Source organism: Ambystoma mexicanum, chromosome 1q, assembly GCF_040938575.1.
Source record: "Ambystoma mexicanum isolate Mex_15411 chromosome 1q, UKY_AmexF1_1, whole genome shotgun sequence".
In the NCBI taxonomy this organism is placed as follows: Eukaryota; Metazoa; Chordata; class Amphibia; order Caudata; family Ambystomatidae; genus Ambystoma; species Ambystoma mexicanum.
The window spans coordinates 101,147,501-101,170,748 of NC_090922.1; the positions used below are offsets into that span (position 1 = coordinate 101,147,501).

General features: G+C 45.0%; 1 protein-coding gene across 5 annotated transcripts in view; it reads left to right on the forward strand.

Annotated features, from left to right (window-relative positions):
- The window catches only part of GALNS (galactosamine (N-acetyl)-6-sulfatase), a 613,875-nt gene that overhangs the window by 135,121 nt on the left and 455,506 nt on the right, over positions 1–23,248 (forward strand). For all 5 annotated transcript variants that reach the window (XM_069635767.1, XM_069635758.1, XM_069635793.1 and 2 more), the window contains 3 exons: positions 18,523–18,666; positions 19,095–19,161; positions 20,468–20,595. In XM_069635767.1, the coding sequence (XP_069491868.1) occupies positions 18,523–18,666; positions 19,095–19,161; positions 20,468–20,595 (339 nt within the window). The remainder of the gene's footprint in view (positions 1–18,522; positions 18,667–19,094; positions 19,162–20,467; positions 20,596–23,248) is intronic.

Genomic DNA, 23,248 nt, shown 5'->3' on the forward strand with positions numbered 1-23,248 from the left:
CTTGCCTGCGCCCCCTGGTGGCCTCCCTACCACTCTGCTTTTTAACCTTTTATTAGGGTTTCTTTAAAGTTCAAATTACACAAGTTCTTTCTTGAACAAGGTTGCCGTCTGCAATCTTGGTCCCTGCACATTTCGGTTTCACGATCTGTCTTCTCCGACTCACTGGCTGTGCTGAACTGTTGAAGTTTCTTGTCTCGGGCATCAAGGACGGCACCACAGTGACAAGAGCTTCTCGCCGCTTTGGCTATCAACGCAGGAGGGCCCTGTGTGCCATTGACACCTGTCACACCACACGCCAGCTGGACTTCCCGGTCTTATGATTTCCGTTTCGGTGGCTTTGCGGGTCAGAGTTGAAAAGGGCAAGGGCAATTCCCTCTATCCTCATCCCTCCCAGTCTCTCTGCCTTTCTCTTCCATTTGAACTGCCAGTCTGGAATAGCTGCTTCCTCGTGCGTTCAGCCTTGCTCGAAGTGTACTTTCGTGCTCTGCCCTTTATCTTTGTGGAGAAGGGAAAGGGCATCAGATCAGATGTGTATAGTTTTATTGCCTGACTCTGTCTGACCCTTGTGTTGGGACATGTCCGGTAAACGGCTCAGGTGTTAGTCCGTTGTCTGCCACAGTGTAGGAAAGTGTTCGTGTTGGAAAGGGGGGGGGGTAGAACCTCTGAATATCCTACGGGGTAGGATGGGGAAAAGGAGTTACAGGGAAGGGTGTACCGTGTCTCACCCATCTATGTCCCACTTCCACTCCCCAAGGACCCCTCATCCAGGTGATTCTCCCGCACTGGTCCACCCCTAGGAACTGGATCCAATAGCGATGGCCGTGTCCTGGCCACCCGGATGACGGATCGCCAGGGACTAGCAGGTGAGACGCCTTCAGGTTTCTCACAGGTCACAGCCTTTCTTTTGGACATTCTAGGGCCAGTGACTAATTTAAAAAGGAATTAGTTACAAAACACTACATGCACTTTAAACACTACTTAGAAAAAAAAGGACACAGTAAAAGAAAGCCTCCCCATACGGCAGTTGAACACCCAACTCACTGACTCCTGTGTTCATCCAGACCGAGAGTGCAGGAGGGGCCCAGCCATATCCGGTGCCCCTGAACAATGGTGATGAGGGTCTGAGAAGCTCGCGTGCGGCATTGACCACGCTGGAGAGAATGGTTGGGAGCACCCACCATGCGGAACTCCCAAATCCCGTGTCCGATCTCATCCGACGACCGTCGGCCATCCTGACGAGATTCCGAGGTGCTGGAGCGCCCGCCACTGGAGTGCCCAGTGCGGGCTTGCAGGCTCCATCTCAAATATGTCAGGGGCAGCTCTGTCAATTGCCGGTCTGCCAGCGAGGGCTCACAACACTGCTGCAGCAAGGTTGCGGTACATGCCAGCAAGTGAAAAGTTGTCCATGTCACAGCCGCTGAGTGCCTGGGGGAGTGCAATCCCAGAGCCGCCGCCGCTCAACACCAAGGAAGGCTCCTGCTGTAGCCATTTAGACAGCAACACAACAATTGGTCCCGTTTGGGGGAGAGAAATGGAGGCGGCCAACACACAAGGCTTCTGCCTGGAAAGAGAATTGGAGGCGGCCAACACAAGGCTCCTGCCGCCTAAGACTAACACAGTCGCTGACTGGAAGGAAGTGAACGCGTCCTGTGACCGCAACCTACCATCAGCCCGCTACCATCCCCCATTAACCCACCAAATTCTTCTCTGGCGAGTAACAAAGGAAGAGCTATCGCTCATAGTGCATATAGCCCAGTGACTAATGTACTTTAGTGAAACTGTGTTCCTGCATATGGGTGGAACACTTAAAGTGGACATATTGAGGGGCCAGCCTGAAGCTGTAATCCTGTGAACTGCCTGTTGGCTTAATGTGGGCTCAGAAAAATGGCACATCAGTGGTGTAAAATCTGCTGGGAAGAATAAAGTGGTTCTCTACTGTGTGCCATGCCCAGTGTCCCACTGGTGCAGTTTTAAAACCAATTACCAAGGAATTCCACCTCCACAGGTACGCCACCTACATTTACAATGTATATGTTAGGCCCCCCCCCCTCTCCGCCCACTTTCCACCCCCATCACCTCTCTCCACCAAGCCTCTATACTGATAGTAGGCACAGGCTAAACACCAACCCCTGTACAGCAGGGATGTCTGAGCATTGATTTAGCATTCTTAACCACAATTTTACCTCTTCCCCCATAGGAACGTGAAGATGACCATCGGAAGCCCCACTTCCGTTCCTATCTGTCTCCCCTGAGACCGACAGTTTGGATACAGTGACCCCTGCCTAGGGACACGGAATATGGAGTTATGAACCTAGGGTAAGTAATCCCTGGGTTCTCACTAGAGGCATTAGCTTTTTTACTATACCATCATCGACCAAAAACACCCTTAACATGCATGTATGTTTTTTCAGGGTCTTCAAATGACGCCCAGAAGAAGGCAGCCCTTGAACCAGAAAGCCGCCGAAATGTGATCTACTCACGTCCATGCCCGACTCACCCCAGTCCACTTTTTGATTAACATACTTTTTCACGTTGGCAGAACCTTTGACACGACAAGCACCTTTTTTCTCACTAAGAGTTAATTAGTCTGGTGCAGGGTGTCTAGATGAAATGCTGTTTAGTGCTTCCAATGAAACACATCAAAAAGATGTCATAAGATGAAATGTAATGTCTGCGCTTTGCAAGCAACAATTGAGGGAAAATAACTATACCTGTGCCCCTCTAATGAAACTCATTTATTTAATGTTTGCAGATATCGCAAACAATGTTCTGTATTGTTCTTATCCTTTTTGTTTCATCGCCTAAAATGGATGTCAATATGGAACAACACTATTGACCCACAGAATTTGATTCACTATGCTAATTTGATCTTCTTTCTCCTTTTACTTCTACCTCGGGTCTTATACCCCTTCACTATAACATTCACTGTTATTCTCTGTTCTTCTTTCTCCAAAAACGTAGAGATGTGCTTATAAATTGATCTGCATGTCACTTGAAATATTGGTACATGGATGAATGTATTTTGTGTTTACTTTTTGTAAAATATGGTTTTACCTTCTTCATATGGTGCACATATAAACCATGACAGACTATTTAACTTATTCAAGAATTAATAATTACTAATTTAAAATAAAAGATATTTAATTTCTTTCCTATTTGTACAGAAAGTGTTTTTACGTTTGATGATGGTAAGTGGGACAATGAAAGTAAAATCCTCAATCTAAGTGAATCCGATCCAAAACTATGATCCATGTTTTTTTCTATTTTTCCAGTGGTAGACTTCCTACGTTTTTTTTGTTAGCATTTTAAAATGTACATGATCTTCGTGTCTTACCTTTCCATGGACAAACCCCTCCATATCAAATGTTATTTGTATGATAGCAAAGGAACCCTATATAATTTAAATGTTGGGGCCACACATTTCATGTTGCATCATGTCATTTTGTTTAATATATACTTGGCATGGGATGTAATGTCTGGACCCCTCCCAACACTCGTGCCGTGTCACGTGTACAAGGACACGTGAAACATGATGTCATTAAGTAAATAAAAGGGCTGCACTACTTTCTGTGTGGCAGTTCTCTACTTTGACAAGAACACAGATCAAGAAGCATATCAAACCCTCAAGAAGCAATTCAAACTAACTGCATTCTCAACCAGAGAAATTGGAGTAATGAGGCACAGCCTCGGTATCTAATATCCCCCACTGACGGATCAAAACTGTCAGCAAGAATAGTCTTCTCGCCTGTGTGGCAGTTGTACACCCAACTCACTGACTCCTGTGTTGATCCAGACCGAGAGTGCCGGAGGGGGACGGCCTTATCCGTGCCCCATAACAATGTATTAGCTGGTGATACTCCCTAGGGCGATTGTTGCTGTGTTTGGACAGTTTTGTAGCCCGCAGAATGGCGCTGCCACTTCAAATACACCTATGCATACCCCTGTGTTTGTGGGACACAGACGGGGGAATAAACCGCTGGCAGGCTTGTAAGGAAGTGTGCTACCAGTGTGACTCCAAAGCTGTACACACCCCTTTGTCAGGGTCATAAAACTGCAGCAGCAGAGCGGCTGAAGTACAACTGGTGAAACAAAAAACAAAATGGTCAAAACGTGGCTGGGGGCGAGCAACTTAGAGCCGCTATGCCTTCACTTGCTTCAGTCAATGCCGAAGTTCTTCGAGAGGGACTTATTAAACATAAACTTAAGATATTGCAGTTAGTGTTGAGGCTTAGGCTCAGTGGCGTAGCCAGGATTGTCTAACAAGGGGGGGCCTGGAGCTAATACTTTTGGGCCCATCACAGTGACATCATCTGTAAATGCCCACACAGCGCTGCTGAGTGGGCATGTATGTATTTTGAGTGGCACCATGCCCGCTCCCGCCCTACCCGGTCTATGCCTCTGCTTAGGCTTAGAACAAGCAGCAAATGCAAAAGTCAGTTTCTTTTTAGGTCAGTCCTTTTAGATCGAGACAGTACCGTAGTCCACAAAGATCGTTGCCTTCAGTTTTGGCAGAAAAGGGAGAAAGTCAGCCAGCCAGTGCCTCTCGCGAGTAAATACAGCCTGCTCTAGAAGCAGCTTCTCACAGGCAGTCCCGCTCCAGGCTGCAAAGGGCTGCTCAGAAATCCTTTGCTTGTTGCGAGCCAGGGGGTGAGGAGATAAAAGAAGAGCTTCAGCGACCCCCGTGGGCGTGCAAACACCATGCGGGACGTCAACATCTGTGCCCTTATCTCCCAGTTTGTTGCTTGTTCTTTGTACAATGGATAATGGGGTTGTAGCCAGGGAAGAGGCTCCAACCTCAATACAAACTGTGTTGATCATCCTAGTCCCTAAACCGGAGTAGGGCAACAATAATTGTGATAGTTGCAGACCCTTGCTTAATGTAGATATTAAGATATTGGGAAAACATACTGGGTTGGTTAGAGCAGATCATGACATAGGGGATTCATTTAAAGAATGGTATGGTATGGTAGTGATAATGTCAGGACATTAGTTGATGTGTTATCTATTTGTGCCAACAGTGCTGAGGTATGTGCTGCTTTGGCTATTGACAAGTATTCAGTTGTGTCCATTGGGAATATGTTTGCTGTGCAGTAGGTAGATAAGGGATTGGATTGAGATCTGAGTGCAGATTTTGGCCATTTATAAAGAGGCATTGGCACCCATGAGAACTAATGGATTCAAGTTAAAGAAGTTTCTCAAGAAGAGGTGTACACACCAGGGCTGTCCCCTATCACCTTATCTGATAAAATTGCCATGAAGCTGCTGCTTCTTGCAATATGGCGTGGTGTGGATAGGAGTGAGACTAATTCTGGTGTGTGGGTGAGCAATACAAATGTTTTATTTTTTGTATTGGCATTTGGTTACAGATCTGTGACCTTTTACACTATCCTAACACTCAAAAACCGTTCAGACAGTTCATATTCATACAATAATATACATTGAATAACAATATAAATTAAAATACACGTATTACCCTATACAAACTTCCAAGTGTACCAGAATTAAAACTCAACGCTAGCCATACATGATAAAATTCCAATATATGTTAGTTACAGCTGAAGTGACAATTTAATGGCTGCCAACTGCCATATATGAAATGCAGCTGATGCAATCGCCAGCGATTCTGCACCAAAAATTGCACTCCACAGTTGATCCGATTTGCGGAGAACAAATTTACTATAAGCTTTTTGATACTCTGTGCTAAGTGCTGCACATTGTGGTAATATATGTTGTGGCGTTTCTACCTGTTCAATGCAAAGTCTAGAGAGTTGTTCGGCCCAGGGGAGTCCAACCTATGCACCAGAGTTTTCTAATACCGGCAGTGTGTGGAGATGCACCAAAAAAGATAATCTTAATCAATACCGGAACACAGAATTCTTTATAAGAAACGACTTTGGACGGTTTATGGAAATCCCTTGCTACAAGTTAATGTCAAACCTACGCAGTTTGGCCAGATGGCTTAATGCTTGGGCTGTGTCATGGTTTCTGGACTTCGCTTCTATTCTTTGCTAAGTTGAAGTCCAGCCATGATTCCGGTACACTATGTAGTCCAATCTCGAATAGATGTGACTTCACCATTGCTTCCAGGTTTTAAATCATACACATTTGCTATACCCACTGGAATGATTAGTTGCCCGGCTTAGCAAGGTATCTTATCTCAGACATCCATAGTACATTTTGTGCCAGAACTTGCAGGCTGAAATTTTCCACAGTGATAAAAGGGATGGATTGCCCAGCTCTAATCGTATTGCCTCAACCGTTACCCTCTTGGAAGGCCTAGTAGTGATTGTAGAATTTAGCTTTCCAGCTTTGGAAGCCAGGCAAGTGCTCTTGCCAGCAACACTTCCAGGGCGTATAATATGCTTGGTATAATTGAGGTCCTGTATGCAATAATGTTTGCATCATTCAAACTGTCCCCATAAGCAGATATGATTCTTTTAATTGCCAGCCACTTTTGCCAAGTCTTATGTTATCCTTTTCTGCCAAATATGAAGGTGATATAGAGGCCCTGATACAAATACTGAGGTATTTGTATTCAGATAGTTGTTCTAACTTGGTGCCGCCTCGCCTCCAAACAAATGAGGGGGCACCATCGGCCCCTTTCCCACATGTCATAATTTTCGTTTTCATGGCACTAGGGCTAAATCCGTGGTCACTAGCAAATGCATAAAGGGCTTCAAAGGAGCGCTGGAGGCCAACTCGTGTACGATCGAGAATCACTGTCATCCACGTACGTCAGACATGTGATACATTTGTTGCCGTACCGCAGGGTTGTTTCTTAGCGGCCTTCAGTGCCAGAGGTAGCTCAGATATATAAAGATTGAAAAGGAAGGGTGCCAACAGGCATCCCTGTTTCAACCCTTGGTTAGTAAGAAAGTATCTGTCCAGCACACACTCCTGGGAAAGCCTAACCCTGACCTGTGTATCATTGTATAGTGCCTTGATAAAGTAAAGGGGCGACTGGTCTATGCCCCATTTGGGCCAGTTTTCCCCAAAGCTTAGATCTTATCACGCTATCAAAAGCGGCTCAGTAATATATAAAGCACAAATACAGCACCGTTCCTGGGTAACACGGGGTGTCCGAGATCAGGGTTAGGAGGACCCAAATTGAGTGGGAGGTCCCACAACCCTTTCTACGTGCAGTCTACTGGAAATTCAGGAGACCCTTCTCCAGGACCCAAGAGGATAGTAACTCCAATAATACATTTGCAAATATTTTAGAACTGCAGTCTAGCATTTATAGTAACCTGTAGTTTAAAGATTGTTCGTGTGAACCTTTCTTGTGAACTGGTATTGAAATTAAACTTTTCCAAGAAGAAGGCACTATCCTAATTTCACAGACCTGCAAAAATAAATATTGAAGGAACAAGGCCCAGAGTTGTGGGTCACTCTTTAGGACAATATTACATAGGCCGTCTGGGTCAGTGATCCCGGAAGCCTTAGATCTAACGATATTGGCCACTAAATCTGCCTCCCTGATGGATGTGCTTACCAATGTATCGGCATAAGCTTTGGTTCCTCAATCATGCTCGGTTCCCTCTCCCACCAATATGTGTTCTCTTTGAAAAAGCCCCATTGTTCCTCTGATATAGCAATAATATCCTTGGTCAAGTTACTCATCCCGTGGCTACGTACAACGTGCCAAAATGTCTTTGTATCAGAAGTCTTAATCAGCACTTTTATACATTTCCAGCCTGCATTATTCACTGCAAATCTGTATCCCTTCAAAAAACTCTTATAACGTGACCTAGCAATTGCCCTCCTAGTTATCAAAGAGCTTCTTTTGAGTTTGCGCACTATCGCATTAAGCTCTTTTTTTCTTCTTTTCTTTTCCAAGATCAAATCTAACACCGACTTAACTCTTGAGCAGGTACCTATGGTTGCTAGGACCAAATAAAACCTGCACAATCCCTAAATCCCCATTACATTTCCTCAGTAATTCCTTTTCCCTGTAGCCACATCCCCTCAAACTCATATTAAATATTAGTATATTTGCGGTTGTCCAACGCAGCCTGTTTCCATGGATGTTAACTGTGGGGTTGAAGCACAGTCTTTTGCTACATTTTCCTTGGGGAACCAAGCAATTCATATATTACATGACACGGTCACTAACCTTGGTGGCTCTTCTTTCCAACTCGGGCTTATATCTCGCAATTTCTGGGATTGGTACAGATGAAGTCGATACAGCTACTGTAGAGTCCATTGGACCACGTCATCTGCACTTCTTCATCCTTAATAGTCATAGGGTTGAGCTCAAACTCTTCCAATGCCTTCATCCATTCCCTTAACCTGGCCCTCACAGTTCCCTTTTTTCCATCCCTCTTAGTTCCTCACTGGTTTTGTAGGTATTCAAAGTTAATATCTCCCGCCAAGGTGATGGATCCTTTCGGAAACTGGATGTACCAATTTCTAAAGGTCTCTGCCACCACGTCAATTAATTCTGATTATGTATCACCCACGGGAGGGTCATACAGGGTTGCCACCAAGATGGGCATATGACCACCCCATAGGTTCTTTATGCACACAGCCAGGAAATTTCCATGGGGCCTGCTGGTGAGGTACTCAAAGATATTAAGGACCACTTTGACTCCGATACATAATCCGCCCTTAGGCCGGCCCCTTAATGGGGACAAAGGTGGGTGGAATAATACTGTAGAGCCATGCAGAACAAATTAGGTACTTAAACACATTTCCTGTAGGCAAAAACACTGCACACTCTTTAGGGCGCCAACAACTCAGGGTTATTAAGGAACACATTATGCCCACTGCTGTTCCACGACAACAGAAAGGTAGAACCAACCTCCACCAGAGTGACTGGTCAACAAGCCCGCTGGGGTACCCAAATCCATTTCCTATGTCGCCTCAGCAGGGCCTGTTAAATATTGGTTGGGTTAGTACCAATTGTACATTTTGTAAACTGGGAAATAGCAGTTGGTACAACATGTTTGGTACTAGGAAGAAATACAGAGATCTCAAATCTCAACTGTTGGAGAGCCTTAGCATTATTACAAATACGCTCCACCACTATTGGGGACATTAATGTTATTAGTGCCCAATTAACAACACTTTCGATAGAAGGCAATTCCAGTTTTTGGATGTCCCTTGATGAAATGGTACAGACGTCCTGAATGAGGTGAAGTAGCTCCAATAGCCAAGTACGATTCAGCAAAGGGCTAAGGGCTGTGGGATTAGTTTCAATAAATGTAATGTGTAGCAGGTCAGTAAACCAGGCAGGGTCCATATTGTACCCCCTGGTGTCAAGAGGTTTAGGTCTCAATGTTTCCACCTGGGCCAACCAATCATCTCGTTTAGGGACTCCTAGTGTTTTCGTCGGCCAGCTCACAGCCGAAGATGTTAAATCCAGTAATTGGGCGTTCTTTGTTGCCCTCGAAAATGTTCTGTGTTTCCCTGGAGGGGACCGTCTGACAATTTCAGGAAGATGTAGATGGAACAAGGGAGTTGCCAGCCACTCTTGGGCCTTTGAGAGGAGGGAGCAAGGGAGATGAAACTGTGGATTTCGTGTTGGGTAAACGCACATGTGCTGGAGGCTGGAGAGAGGGCTCTGCCCGTGAACAACCGGGATTAGGTGTCACTTCTGGATTAGAGGAAGGCTCCAGAAGCCCTGAACTCAGTTGGGGCTTGGACTCTGGGGGAATCTGGCCAAGATACCTATTCAGAGGGCCCTGTAAACAAACCCGCCACACCTCACCATTTCCCACAGCCTCGGTCACGCTCTTAGTCCCCTCCTTTGATGTAAATACATGGGTGTCCTCATTTCTTTGCTGCTTAGACTTCCAAGTCCGACATTGAGGCCCCCTAAAAGGAGCTGTCCTGTGTTTGCATTGGTTAAAGGAGGGGGGCTAGGAGAGCTTTTGGGGAGCGAAGGTTCAGTGCAAATTACCTCCAGAGCACCACTCTGAGTCTGCCACCACATACGCTGTAACTTGCTAGAGCACCCCCTGCCGAGGAGATGACATTGAGTGGGTGGCACCTATACCTGCTGCCCTAGGTACCAAGTTGGCCTCCAAGTTCAAGGGAATCACTGGATTGGCCTTGGTGAAAAGAGGGAACTGCTCCACCCGCTGGTTAACCCTGCTGCAGTGGTCTGCCCTTGCCCGCAGAATCACATCGGTCACTATGGCAATACCCTCCTTTAAAAGCTGTTGCTCTGCCGCCTGCATCAATTTTTTATTCCAGTGCCCCGATTGAGGCCTCAGCAGGGGTGCAGGAATTGTATGAATCATACGACGGCATGACTTCCTCTGCCAATAATTCTTCCTCAGAGTCACTGCCACTAGTGGTTAATAGCTTTTGCAAATCAGGGGAGCAAGAAACATTCTGCATTGAGGGCAGAATATTATTATATGCAACATCGGCTGAGGCCATCGAATTCCTTTGAATTCCATGGCAAAGCTTTAAAGCTTTTATTGTCAATCAATACATTCGTATCTAGGACAAACTCGTCCTTTTCAGTAAGTTTATCCGGAGAAGACCCTTCTTGGACCACCGGGTTGGCAATTGCTGCATTTTCAAAATACGCCTTTATTTTTGGTTGAAGCTTTTCCACTGTAAGCCTTGCTTGATTTATTTTCCTTTTACTGCTTGTTGCATACTCTTATTACTCTGGGTGCTCAGTAGTCTTTGTCCCCTTAACCTGATGTTGCTACATAAAGTAGCTTGCTGAGGGGTTTTGAATTCATTTATCTTGTCCAGGTTGCCCCTCAGCGTTGAGAAAAGTGTTGGACTGATTGTTAGGAAAAGCGCATTAGTGCGTGCAATGTCGGTGTATTCACATGGAGCTTCGCAAAGTGGCAGCAGAATATTTTACCAGGTACTTAAAGCAGCTTGTTGATGCGCACAATGAAGATTCCCCGTGCTAATAGCACAGGGAGCTCTTGATTCTATTAACGACAAGGAGGCGAGCATTAAGCTTTCTCTTCTCTTTAATGCACTCTCCAGCAGTTTCAACAAATAAATCATATTTCGTGAAAACATTTTTTTTTAAAAAAAACTTCAAGTCCCTTCATTCCCTGTAGTTCCAGTCATTAGTCTCTGTTCCTTAGCCCTTCCTGTTCCTGTGTTCCTCCTCTTCGTTGACTGCTGTAACTGTACTCCTCTGTAACATTAACTTGCCAACGGGCCCAACAACTTTGCCTTTCCTGCTTTCAGCGGAATCGATCTCTTGCTTCAGAACTTGCAATCCGATCGGAACAATCCAACCTCCTCGGGTAGAAATCAACCGTTCTTTTGGTCATGTCCTAGTGTTAGAAAATAACAATAGAGATATGTTAGGGCTAGGAATACACATCCTATTCTGGGAGGAAAATGATCATCATGGTTACTCACAATGCATACTTCCTTCATTACCATAACTTTTCCCATTTCCTGTGTGTCTGGGTCGGGAATTTAATGCTCGCCTCCTTGTCTTTAATAGAATCAAGAGCTCCCTGCGCTATTAGCAGGGGGAATCTTCATTCTATGTCAAGACGGAGGTGAGCATTAAGCTTGTTCCAAGCTTCTTGCTACTGCTCCTGCTATCGTGTTGATTGGCCTAAAATAAAACGTCCTAAACGTTTTATCACTAGCCCAATCTGCTACTTTCATGATGTCTTGTAGGGCTGCGCCTTGTCCCAATGCCTTTGACGCCATCGCTCTTCTGACTGAATGTGCTCCAAATGTAGATAAATCAATGCCCGCTAGGCCCATGATGTCTCTGACCCATCTCGCTATCGTGGCTGATGCTACGCCTTTGTGTGGTTTTCTGCGCGCTATAAGTAGTTGGGTTGTTCCAACTGGTCTCATTTCCGCTGTCCTATTCTCGTACTCTTTAATACATGAGGCCACGCACCATTTCGGATAGTCTTGCATGTATGGGTATGTGATTGTAGATGAGTCTGTTTTAGTTCTATTTGCCAGATTAAAGGTTACTCCTTCCGGCCCATATGTCTTTCTATCTATCTCCAGTGCCTTCACGTCTGCCACTCTCCTGCATGATACCATACACAGTAACATGGCTAGTTTCCCTGATAGCTGTTCTAGAGATAGGTATCTGTTGCTAGGCCAGTCTGCTAGCAGTTTCAGTACCACCGATACGTCCCATAGCACTTTGTACTTAGGTTGTGGCGGTTTCCTAAATCTTATTCCTTTCAGGAGTCTAATCACTGCTATGTTCTCCCCCACTGGTGTACCATCAAGTGGTATATGACCTGATGAAATCGCAGATCTATAGACTCCTATGGTTCTATATGCTTTGCCATCCTGCAGAAGTTCTGCCAGAAAGTTCAGAACTTCGACTAAAGGTTGTGGCGGTTTCCTAAATCTTATTCCTTTCAGGAGTCTAATCACTGCTATGTTCTCCCCCACTGGTGTACCATCAAGTGGTATATGACCTGATGAAATCGCAGATCTATAGACTCCTATGGTTCTATATGCTTTGCCATCCTGCAGAAGTTTTGCCAGAAAGTTCAGAACTTCGACTAAAGGTGCAGAAACGGGATGAATATCTCTCCTTCTGCACCATGACGACCACTTATTCCAAGCTGCGTCGTAGCTCCTTCTGGTTGACGGTGCCCATGATTCGGCGATGAGACTTGCAGCCTGCGCCGAAATGCTTGGGAGGTTCCAGCGTCTCCTGCTATCCTGCACGCCATCAATGGCAGCGTCCCTCTCACTCTCAGAGGGTGAAATGACCCAACTGTGTCCGTGAGCAGGCTCACTCCTTGGGGTAACATTCTCAGGTAGTCTACTAACATTTCTATGAGTGCTGGAAACCAAACTTGTGATTTCCATATTGGTGCTATTAATATCAGATTTGCCGCTTCTCTGCGAGCTTTCGCCAGGACTCTGCTCAGCATTAGAAAGGGCGGAAAGGCGTACAGAATCTGTTCTCTCCAGTCCTGCAGGAAAGCATCCACTCCAGCAGCTGCAGGGTCTAACCTCCAACTGAAGAACCTCTTCTTCTATGCGTTCAGTCTGGACGCAAACAGATCTGTATGGACCGGTCCCAAACGTTCTGCCAGCTGTCGGAAAACCTCCCGGTCCAGCTTCCAGTCACTGGAGTCTGAGAGGTACCTGGAGTTCCAGGCTGCTATCACATTCTGTGATCCTGTCAGGTATTCTGCTACTACTGAGATCCCTGATTCCAGGCAGGAGTGCCAGAAATCCTTGGCTATTTCCGCCAGGAGTTTGGATCTCGTCCATCCTAGGTGATTGATGTATTTTACTGCTGAAATGTTGTCCATTTTCAACAGAATACAGGAGTTCACTTTCCCTTTCGTAAACACCTTGATTGCAAATGATCCGGCTAGTAATTCTAGACAGTTGATGTGAAGTTTAAATTCCTCCGAACTCCACTTCCCTCCTGTCTGAAGGCCACCGCAACGCGCTCCCAAGCCTGCTCTGCTGGCGTCCGACTCTATAATCAGGTCTGGACGATCGCCGAAAATGGCTCTCCCGTTCCATGCTTCCATGTTTGCTAGCCACCACTCCAGTTCTGTTCTGGCTTCCTGGTCGATGTGGACTAGCTGCTGATATTGCAGACTAAGCTGAAGGTGTCTTATCTTTAGTCTCTGTAGGGCTCGATAGTGTAGAGGCCCTGGGAATATCGCTTGTATGGAGGCTGCCAGGAGGCCCACCACTCGTGCTATTGTGCGTAGAGATATGACTGCTCTGCTGAGACATGTTCTTATCTCCCTTTTTATGTCTCTTATTTTCCTGTTTGGAATTTGCAGTGTCGCTGATCTGGTGTCTATAACGAAACCTAGAAATTTTATTCTCTTGGCTGGTTTCATTTCCAATTTTTCTCGGTTCACTAGGAATCCCAGTGACGTCAGAAGATCCACTACCCAGCTGGCCTGGTAGCGGAGCGCCTCCCTGCAGCTGGCCATCAGAAGGATATCGTCTAGGTATATAATCATACGAATCCCCTTCTCCCTGATCGCTGCTGCTACTGGTTTCATAATTTTCGTGAAAGCCCATGGCGCTGATGCCAGGCCAAACGGCATGATAGCAAACTGCCAGAATTGCTCGCCCCAGTAGAATGCTAGGAATGGATGGAAATATTTTCGAACTGCTATTGTCAAATAAGCATCTTTGAGGTCTATCCTCACTAACCAATCGTCTTGTCTGAGTGTGTCTCTGCGTGCAAAAGATCTCTCTATTCGTGTTTTTGCTAGAGGACGTGGCACCTGACTTTGAATGGGAGTCTCTATAAAATCTATGTGCATGCCTTTTGTTGTCTGCAAAACCCAGGCATCGCTGGAAAGCGCCTGCCAGTTCTCCCAGAATACTGCTGTTCTCCCCCCAACTGGTGGATAATTTGGGGCTCTCACCTGTGGGGAAGATGTGTCCTCTCCCTTGTCCTCTGCCACGTCTTCCTCTCGGGAAGCTACCTCTGGGTGGGAAGAATACGTCTGGCTGCCTATTTTCCGAGTAATTACTTCTGTTTCCTTGAGGCCTCTTGAACGCTTGGTAGGGACCGGCCGCTCGGCCTCTAGACCGACCGGTCCCTCCAAAAATTAGTGTCGGGAAAATCTTTTTCATGGATGCTTGGGCCTTTTCTAGGGAGGTGTATGTTCCTACAAACCTCCCCATTTCTTTGCCGAAGGTTTCACCGAATAGAAGACCCTGCGCGGCTTCGCCCACTTCATAGGATGACAGGTCTCCTAACTTCTGATCAATCTTAAGCAGAAGCCCTTTCCTGCGCTCAGAAGAAATTGCGCAGTTGGCATTGCTTAAAAGGCATACTGCTCTCTGGGCCCAGTTTGCCAGGACTCCTGGGTCCACTTCTTCCCCCGTGTCCTTTGCACGTTCGGCTAGATCCATGATCTTTGCTAATGGTCCCGCAATGTCAACCCGTTTCTCCTGACAGCTTTTCCAAGAGCGATCAATGCCTTTTCTTGGGTCCTTGTTCACTTTTGAGACAAATGACAACATTTTCGGGTCAAGCTCCGGAGCCTCTGCTACCTTCCCTGGTAACTCTGGTTTCGGACACTCTGCCCTCATCCTCTGCCTGACTTCTTCCTCTAAGGCTTTTCGCAATCTCTGTCATGTATTTCGCCACTCTTGGCGACGGTACCCATTCTGATGATTTTGGGTTTCTGATATCCTCAGGATTAAACATATCGGAGGTCTCTTCCTCCTCTAAATTGTTGAGCTTTCTGAGCCTCTTCCTCGGTGGAGGTTGGCTGCTCTCGTCCCCTTCGTTGTCAGCCTCTTCTTGTGAAGAGGTCGGGGATTCTGGGATTTCCTCTTCGGGGAAACCTCCTTCTATGTTGCCCATATTATCATCCCCTGGGTAGGGGGTCTCAAGGCTCGGCACCTGTGACTTCTTTATGAATGCTTCTCCTAGCTTACTAAAAGTGTCCAAAGCCTCCGGGACCTAGGTACTTGCCCCCTCAGTTTGGCCCGGGGGGTCAGAAGAGTCCTTGCTCTTCTGGGCCTTGTTACACCCCTTGGGGTCCTTTTCCGCAACCCTGGTGCACGTGCTTTGTTCGGTGCATTTACCTTGTGTGCTCAGGTCTAATTCTATGGTGTGTAGCCTGTCTTGCAGGGGTCTCGCACCCTGAGCTACTGCCTCTGTGAGCGAGTCTCCCAGCACTTCCTTAAAGCTGTACGCTAAATCTGGATAGGTTGCCTCCTGCTCCTCATCGCTCCACTCAAAGTTAGACATTATTGTGCTATTTAGGTGCCTTTCAAATACCTTTCCAGGTGTATGGGCACGTCCACTGCTCCACTCTGTGAGGCTGCACCTGTCTGTTCTATATCCTGTAGTGCAGGGTTCTTCCGAGCTAGGCTTTATGTCCTATGCGTGAAAGTATGCTTCACGTTAAATCAGTGAGCTTATTACTGCTCTGTAGCACGCAACGCGGCGAAATCCCTTCGAACAGGAAATCTCTGTGTCGTGTGCCTGGCTCGGCCCCCCCAAGGGTGGGGGACTCACTGAGCCGAGCGCTCGCGCTCTTAATGGCTCACAAAGGTGGGGGCTCTTTCTCGATGGGAGCGCGAGCTTCCGTGCGTGCTCGCGCTCCGCTCCCACAAGGGTGGGGGCTATAGTCAGCTCCTTAGCGCGAGCGGGAAGGAAAAGGTTTCCCGCTTGCGCCGCTTGCTCCGCCCCTCCATGGGTGGGGGTTGCCCGCACTCGGCCGCTCTGAGAAGCGCTGCAGACTTAAATGAGGAGGTCGGCAGGCCCCTGATGTGTCGGGTAATGCGGCACGGGGCCGCCGATTCTCCTCGGTGAATACAAAATAACTGTTACACCGCACGCTGCGCTACGCTCTCGCTGGATCCCACCATGAACCCCATAAAATTAAAATTCGTCATATATATTAAACTCTATACGCTCCTATCTCAATAAATATATAGTTCACGGAGCTCTGAAAATAACATGTTACTTATCTGGAGAGCAGGAAAAGAAGAGGAGGAAAACAGGAACAGGAAGGGCTAAGGCACAGAGACTAATGACTGGAACTATAGGGAATGATGGGACTTGAAGTTTTTGAAAAAAAAATGTTTTCACGAAATATGAGTTATTTGTTGAAACTGCTGGAGAGTGAATTAAAGAGAAGAGAAAGCTTAATGCTCGCCTCCGTCTTGACATAGAATGTTGTTGTGTCTGTTTGCAGCTGCGCAGTGTGGGAGTAAGGGAAAGGGGGTAGGGAGGGTGGAGGGAAGGCAGGAGGGTAGGACGGCCCCAGATGGCAAGCTCTGTCCACCCCACACCCAGGTATTTCCACCCTCCTTCCACAGCACTGTTGCGCCCATCAGCTGAATAAGCGCGCCATCACTCGCTGCTTCACTGATCGGATGGTCTTGATTGAGAGCGTGGTTCCAATTAGTTCAGGTACGAAATGCTAATACGCCAAACACACTGGCTCCACACTCTGCGCGATGCGCTTCACGCTATTTCGTACCATTTAAGTGTTTGAAATTTAAAGGCACAGTAGCCACAAAGTGTAGGTTCAATAAAAGCATCCAAAATCAGCAGGGCTCTTTACCAACACCACCAAACACTCTGGCTCCACACTCCGCGCAATAAACAATTTCATATGTGGCTTATTTGCTACTTCTGTGCCTGAGTGGACTGTGCTATCTCGTTCATTTGCTTAGTAAATATGGAAGCGTTTCAGGGCACAAGGTCCATTGTAAAAAATATGAGATTGTCTCTTTTGAAAATGTGTTTAATAGAAGGTTTTTCTGTGTATGTTTAAATAGGTTAGGGAGAGATATCCAGCATTTAGGATTCACTCAATATGTTAAAACTCTTGCCTTTTAATAAGGCTGTACTTGGACGACTGTTGGTACTACTGAAGATTCGTTCTATTTTTAGTACTCTCCCGCTATCACAGTTTGCCTCTCATTTGATGAATCTCATTGACTCTTGGGACCTTTCTTTGGGGGGTAAAGGGAGAGCAGAACTTTTGAATGGAGAACCTCCTTATTAGAGATCTGGCTAGCCGATTTGGAATTCTAAATGATATGCCCTTTCATAGGGCTTCCATATTGTGATCCATTCATTATTGTTTAAAGTTTGAGAAGAGAGATCTGTAATGTGTTTGGATAGAGGCGAGCTTAGCACTGTATATGCTATGGGGTCGCTTTTTATAATAACGTTAATAACCCACAGTCCCGTCTGCAGTTAGTGGGTTAAGGATTTTGGGGTGAACAGGGGTCATGTGCATATTTTTCAGGGTGTTGCTTCCATTTGGTGCAATTCAGCTTTTAAGCATAATGCTGCCTTGTATGAATTATTGCCTGTGTCTCTTCCCCCAGAAGCCATGATTTAGTAACAGACCCATCTATTGAAGTATTTTCTAAGAGTAAACTCTTTCTGGGATGTGTTTCAGTATTTGATTTTAATCTGAGGAATTTTTGTAACTGACTCAAGTGGCTATGTTGAACTGATCTTAATCTCTGCAAACCTAGAACCCTCCAACACCCGTCAATACAGACTTGGGATATTAGTGCTTTGACGAGTTTGATATGATTATGGAAGCGTGGAAGATGAAGAGGAACCAGTCATTTGAATAGTGGAGTTGTATCCTTTCTTCCTAGTAACAAATGAGAAAGTGATATTTTCCAGGAGAGATGTGTTACATACCTTTTGAGGGTATGGGGATGCTATTCACACACTTTATGCATGATTTGTATTGTAGTCTATGGTTGTGGTTGTTGTGTCTTTATTTCCTCGTGTATGTCCTTTGTTTGCTGTGTTCAGCCCTGCCAACAGACGAGATCTTCATTCTTTTGCTGTGCCTTTCTAGCGTCTTATATGTCATTTGTAAGTGCTTTACTACGGTGTTCCTTCTGGTAGTTCATTTTAACCCACAAATAAAAGCTTTCAAAAATGAAATGAATGGACCTCTTGTTAATGTTCTGCCACCTTTATACTCCTGAGTCGTAAACCCTATCAGTGGCTTGAAATGTTTCACAGGTCATTGCTCGAGTAAGAGCCAATTACTGCCTGGCACACTTGAAGTCTTTTTACACACAATTCATAAATCTGTAATTAATATCTCTCCATAGGCACTTGGGTCACCGTACTCAATTCCACCCCTTGAAGCATGGATTCGATGAGTGGTTTGGTTCTCCCAATTGTCATTTTGGACCCTACGACAACAAGGAAAGGCCCAACATCCCTGTTTACCGGAATAAGGACATGATTGGCAGGTATGCTCACAGCCTACACCTTTCTACTTCTTTGGCCATGTCTAATTGGCAAGCCGGCTACTCACCCACCGTGTAAAATAACTTTTGAGGGAGGAGAGGATCGAATTCCTTTTTAGTATAGGGGTAAATGCTGCTATCATGAACATGTTGGTTTTAATCCGTATTTAATCTGCATAGAAATAGATTACATATTCTAAAATAAAATCACGAGTTTAGCTTCACAATCAGTCAATCCGCTGTTAAACCAAATCCAGAACGTTGTTTTGTTGTAGACTTCGATTTTATTTTCCAGATTGATCAGGAGGTTCCATCCTTTCTAAAGGGCTTGAGAAAAATGAACATCTTTCTTGCTATATTTGAATGCTTAGATACAGGTTGTAACAAGATGTCAGATTGTCTAACGAGTCGTTTCTACTGCTCTATTTAAGGTATTATGACGACATCGCAATTGATGTTCAGACTGGAGAGGCCAACCTCACCCAGCTCTACCTAAAGGTACGCTCTACGGGTGTGTTTATTAGTTTTCTCTGGATTCAGCACCCTTCATGCATGGTGTTCATCTACATTGCTCAGTGTCTTGGTATCATGCTGTTGGCGCATTTTGTGTAATGTTTCAGGCATAAGTGGTAAAGGACAGAAGTGTTGGCTAGTTCAGCTAGGCTGTGTCCGTCTCTCCACACCTGGGATCTCATTTGATCTTTCTTCTAGCAAATGCTGACTTGACAGCACCCAAAACATAATGAAAGCCCTGTGTGGGAATGCAGCCATTGGCCACCAGCTATAATCTGCCCCTGCCGTCACAGTGATTGTTTTTGTTAGACCCGGGCAGGGATTGTAGACCCTGTCAGGGTCATTTACTGTGCAAACTCCCAGCAAGGTAAATGCTCAATGTGTATGTGTTTCTAAGTTGCAGTGACCCGTTTCTACATTGTTACAATTTCAAGACAGGTAAGAGGAGTGAGGCACATGGCGACAGTGATGCTCTTGGGATCACACTTTTGGCCAATTGAGGAAGCCATGATTAGAACCCAGCTACCCGTGTTCCAAAGCAGATACTTAGTCACATGTTGTGACCTGCAAACTCTGTGTCATTGTGAGTCCCCCGTACCCCCCCCAACTATGAAATACCTGCTACTCCTTCATGCATCTCTTTGTGTGCATAATTCAAATGTGCCCATCCAATTATTTGCTTATATACTTCTTAAGAATGGCATTTAGCCAATTTCTTTGCCTGTCAAATTTTGTTAAATGACACAGATGTAGTGTTATGACGAGAGTCACAAGTATGATCGAGCGAGGAAGGAGGTGCAAGAGCTCCCATCGCCTGTTTTCACAGTCAACAGTATTCCCCATGGCCGCCTTATTATTTAGGGATATGAGCAACAGGCAGCCCTATAAACAAGAAATATTTAGAAACTGCTATCTAAAGAACATCAGCAAATGTAGGTTACTTGATTTCTACAAATGTCCAATTAGTCCTTGCACAGAGATTAGCAGTACCGAATAGTTACCGCTGAGCTCCTGTTAATGGAAAACCTACATTTTTTAAAAATATTTCTTTTTCCTAAAGTTAGGGTTACGAGTGCACCTGTATTTTTAAAATTTAGAGGTATAAATTAAATTGGGCTAGATTTAGATCTAGTATTTAAATGCCCCTGTGAACCCTATGGCCAACTCTGAGAGAGGTGTGCTCTAGCTACAGAGCAGTTAATGACTAAATAGGGAGTTGTTTGTCAATAGAGCACTCTCGGCTGGGGGATTGGGCATTCACTTTTGCATACTCTTTCATATTTGCAAATAGGAGGCCCTGAATTTTATCGGAAGACAGCATGATAGCAGCAACCCTTTTTTCCTGTACTGGTCTATCGATGCAACTCACGCCCCAGTTTATGCATCCAAGCAGTTCTTGGGCACCAGCAAAAGAGGGCGGTAAGTACAGTTTTTATTATTTCCTGTATCCTGATGTAAACTAGTGTTTGGGCGAGGGAGGCAGTGGATAGATGTGATTTGTAAATATAATTGTATTGTACCAAACTTTCCCACCTTCCATTTGAGAGCTTATGCCTAGATAGTCCAAATCTGCAGGGCAGAATTTTCTGCAGAAGATGCAGATTTTTTACGAGCACAGACTTGCATCACTCTCCACAGATTTTAGAAATTGCGTGCAGATTTTGAAATGTTTGGACAGTTTCAGCAGCCAGAAGGGTTTGCTCCTCTGTGCTGACGCCTAATGCGCTGTTGGTCGAAACCCAAATTGGTGGATTTTCCATCCCGTCACGTTTTTCTTTCCTCCCCTAAAGACTTGTCAGGGCTGAGCTTTAAATTTCAGACTATATTCACAGTCCTGTCTTGCTGAAAGCATTAGACATAGAACTCCAAGTTCTGAGATTGAATGTTTCTGCCCTATCGTTTTTATCAATTGTAGGTAGGAACTTTAACTTCTAGCATGCACTGTTTTTTCCTTTCAAACACTTTATTACTTGGATCTAGAAAATGTGCCCCCCACGTTACACTGTTTCTTTTCTATCCTTTTCTCAAATGCTTCTTGGAATTTTCTCCCAAGATTGCAGCCTTCATCCCTTCTTTGTTCAATTACTTTCCCAAATAATTCTCTTGTGTTTTGCCTTGAATTTCGTCTCTCTATCCCGCGGCTCTCCCTTCGACCCTCCTTCTCAATCGTGCAGAGTCACAAACCTTTCTCCAGTCTTGATTTCTTTAGTAGCCACATTCTTTCTTGCATATACTCAATTCAGCCAGGAAATCTGGCGGCTCTTAATGGTCTCATTGCCTGGTGTTCCACCTCTTGCTTTATTATTTTTTTTTTTTTGATGATTCAAAATTTTTATTTTCATAACAAATAAGAACAAAATATGGCATTATATATTAACCACGAAAATAGTCAACCAAAGTTAAAACATATTAAATAGTTCATGATAAACTAATTCTAAATATGAAATATAAGAGAAAGAATAGAGGTGCATGAAATGGAGAAAAGAAGAAGAAAAGGAAGAAAGGAAAAAGAAAGAAAACATTGAAGCCAAAGTTTGAAAATTACATATGCAATAAACAATGTAACAGATGGAAGATAATTACAAGATCATTGCATAAAATTATAACTAAATAACAATAACATTCAAAGCTAGGGATGCATCGCTTCTGAATTAAAGTACACATACATCCATAGACATCAAGAAAACCGCTCCAAATGTCCCAAAATTTGTCAATTTCATCTGTATTCTTGTAAATGGCTTTTTCATACGTTGAAACAGTAAGAATCTCCTCCACCAAATCATCAATATTAAAGGAATTACTTGATTTCCAGGACCTCAAAATGAATTTTTTAGCAACCATACATGCGCGCAGCAACCAAACTTTCTTACGAAATTCAATTTTATCCAGCGAAGAGTCATCGCCTAAATTCAGTAATGAAGCATTCATGGGGATCGCGATGCTTAAGACCAAACTTAACCTCTCACAAACCTTTTCCCAGAACTGCTTTGTTTTAGGACAGAACCAAATCAAGTGACTGAGAGATCCTCTTGAGCACTTACACTTCCAGCACATATTGTTGTCCAGCAGTTGCCTCCTGAATAGTTTCTCCGGCGTCCAATAAGCCCTAAACAACAATTTCGTTTGAGAAGCTGTGAGGCCCCAATCCAAACTCACCAGACGAGTGTTCTCACAGCACCTCCGCCAACATCTGATGTTCACATCCTCTCCCAATTCCTCTGCCCGAGTCGCTGGTAACCTCGGATCACCTTTCCGAGTAGCTTTTAAGAAACCATACATGGTAAAAGCAGGATCTGATGCACTCAAGCATACCGTTAGAGCTGCCCAGGTGGGACTCTGAAAAGTCAATTGTGGCACCTCAACGCAAGCTGAAATAATAATCTTCAATTTCCTATATTCAGCAAACTAGCATTCTGTCATGTCATACATCTGGCCAAGCTGAGTGTACGTTAACCAACTGTCTCCCTCAAACAAATCTCCAATGTATTTGATGCCAGCCACAAACCACTCCATCCAAAACAGGACCTTACCCTGATACTTCAAGGCTGGATTATTCCATATGGAGGCGTCTGGATGTAAATAGGGATTAGCACTCATACGGTTCGAAAGCTCACACCAGCAGTCTTGTAAGAACGAAGTGAGAACGCAGATCTTATTTGATTTACTCCTCTGAGTAGTTAGCAGCGCTTTCGGATCCAACTGGGAAACTGCACTGCATTCCCAAGATAAGAGGTCAGAACGTTCAGACTGTACATCGCCAGAGTCAACAATTCTGCACAAGTGCCGAGTGGAAAACGATAAATGGTAGTCTAAGAAATTAGGCAGGTTCATTCCCCCCCAATTTCAACGTGAGTTGAAGTTTCCAAATTGCAAGCCTCAGAGGTTTCCCGTTCTTAATAAAGTTCTGCATAATCCTATTGACCTCCTCAAAGATGCTTCCTGGTATCCTAATAGGGAGCATGCTCAAGAAGTAATTTATCAGAGGAGCTAGGTTCATTTTCAAACAGTTGATTCTGCCCCAGGTTGATAACTTCAAAAGACTCCACCTAACCAAATCCGATTTGAGATTCGG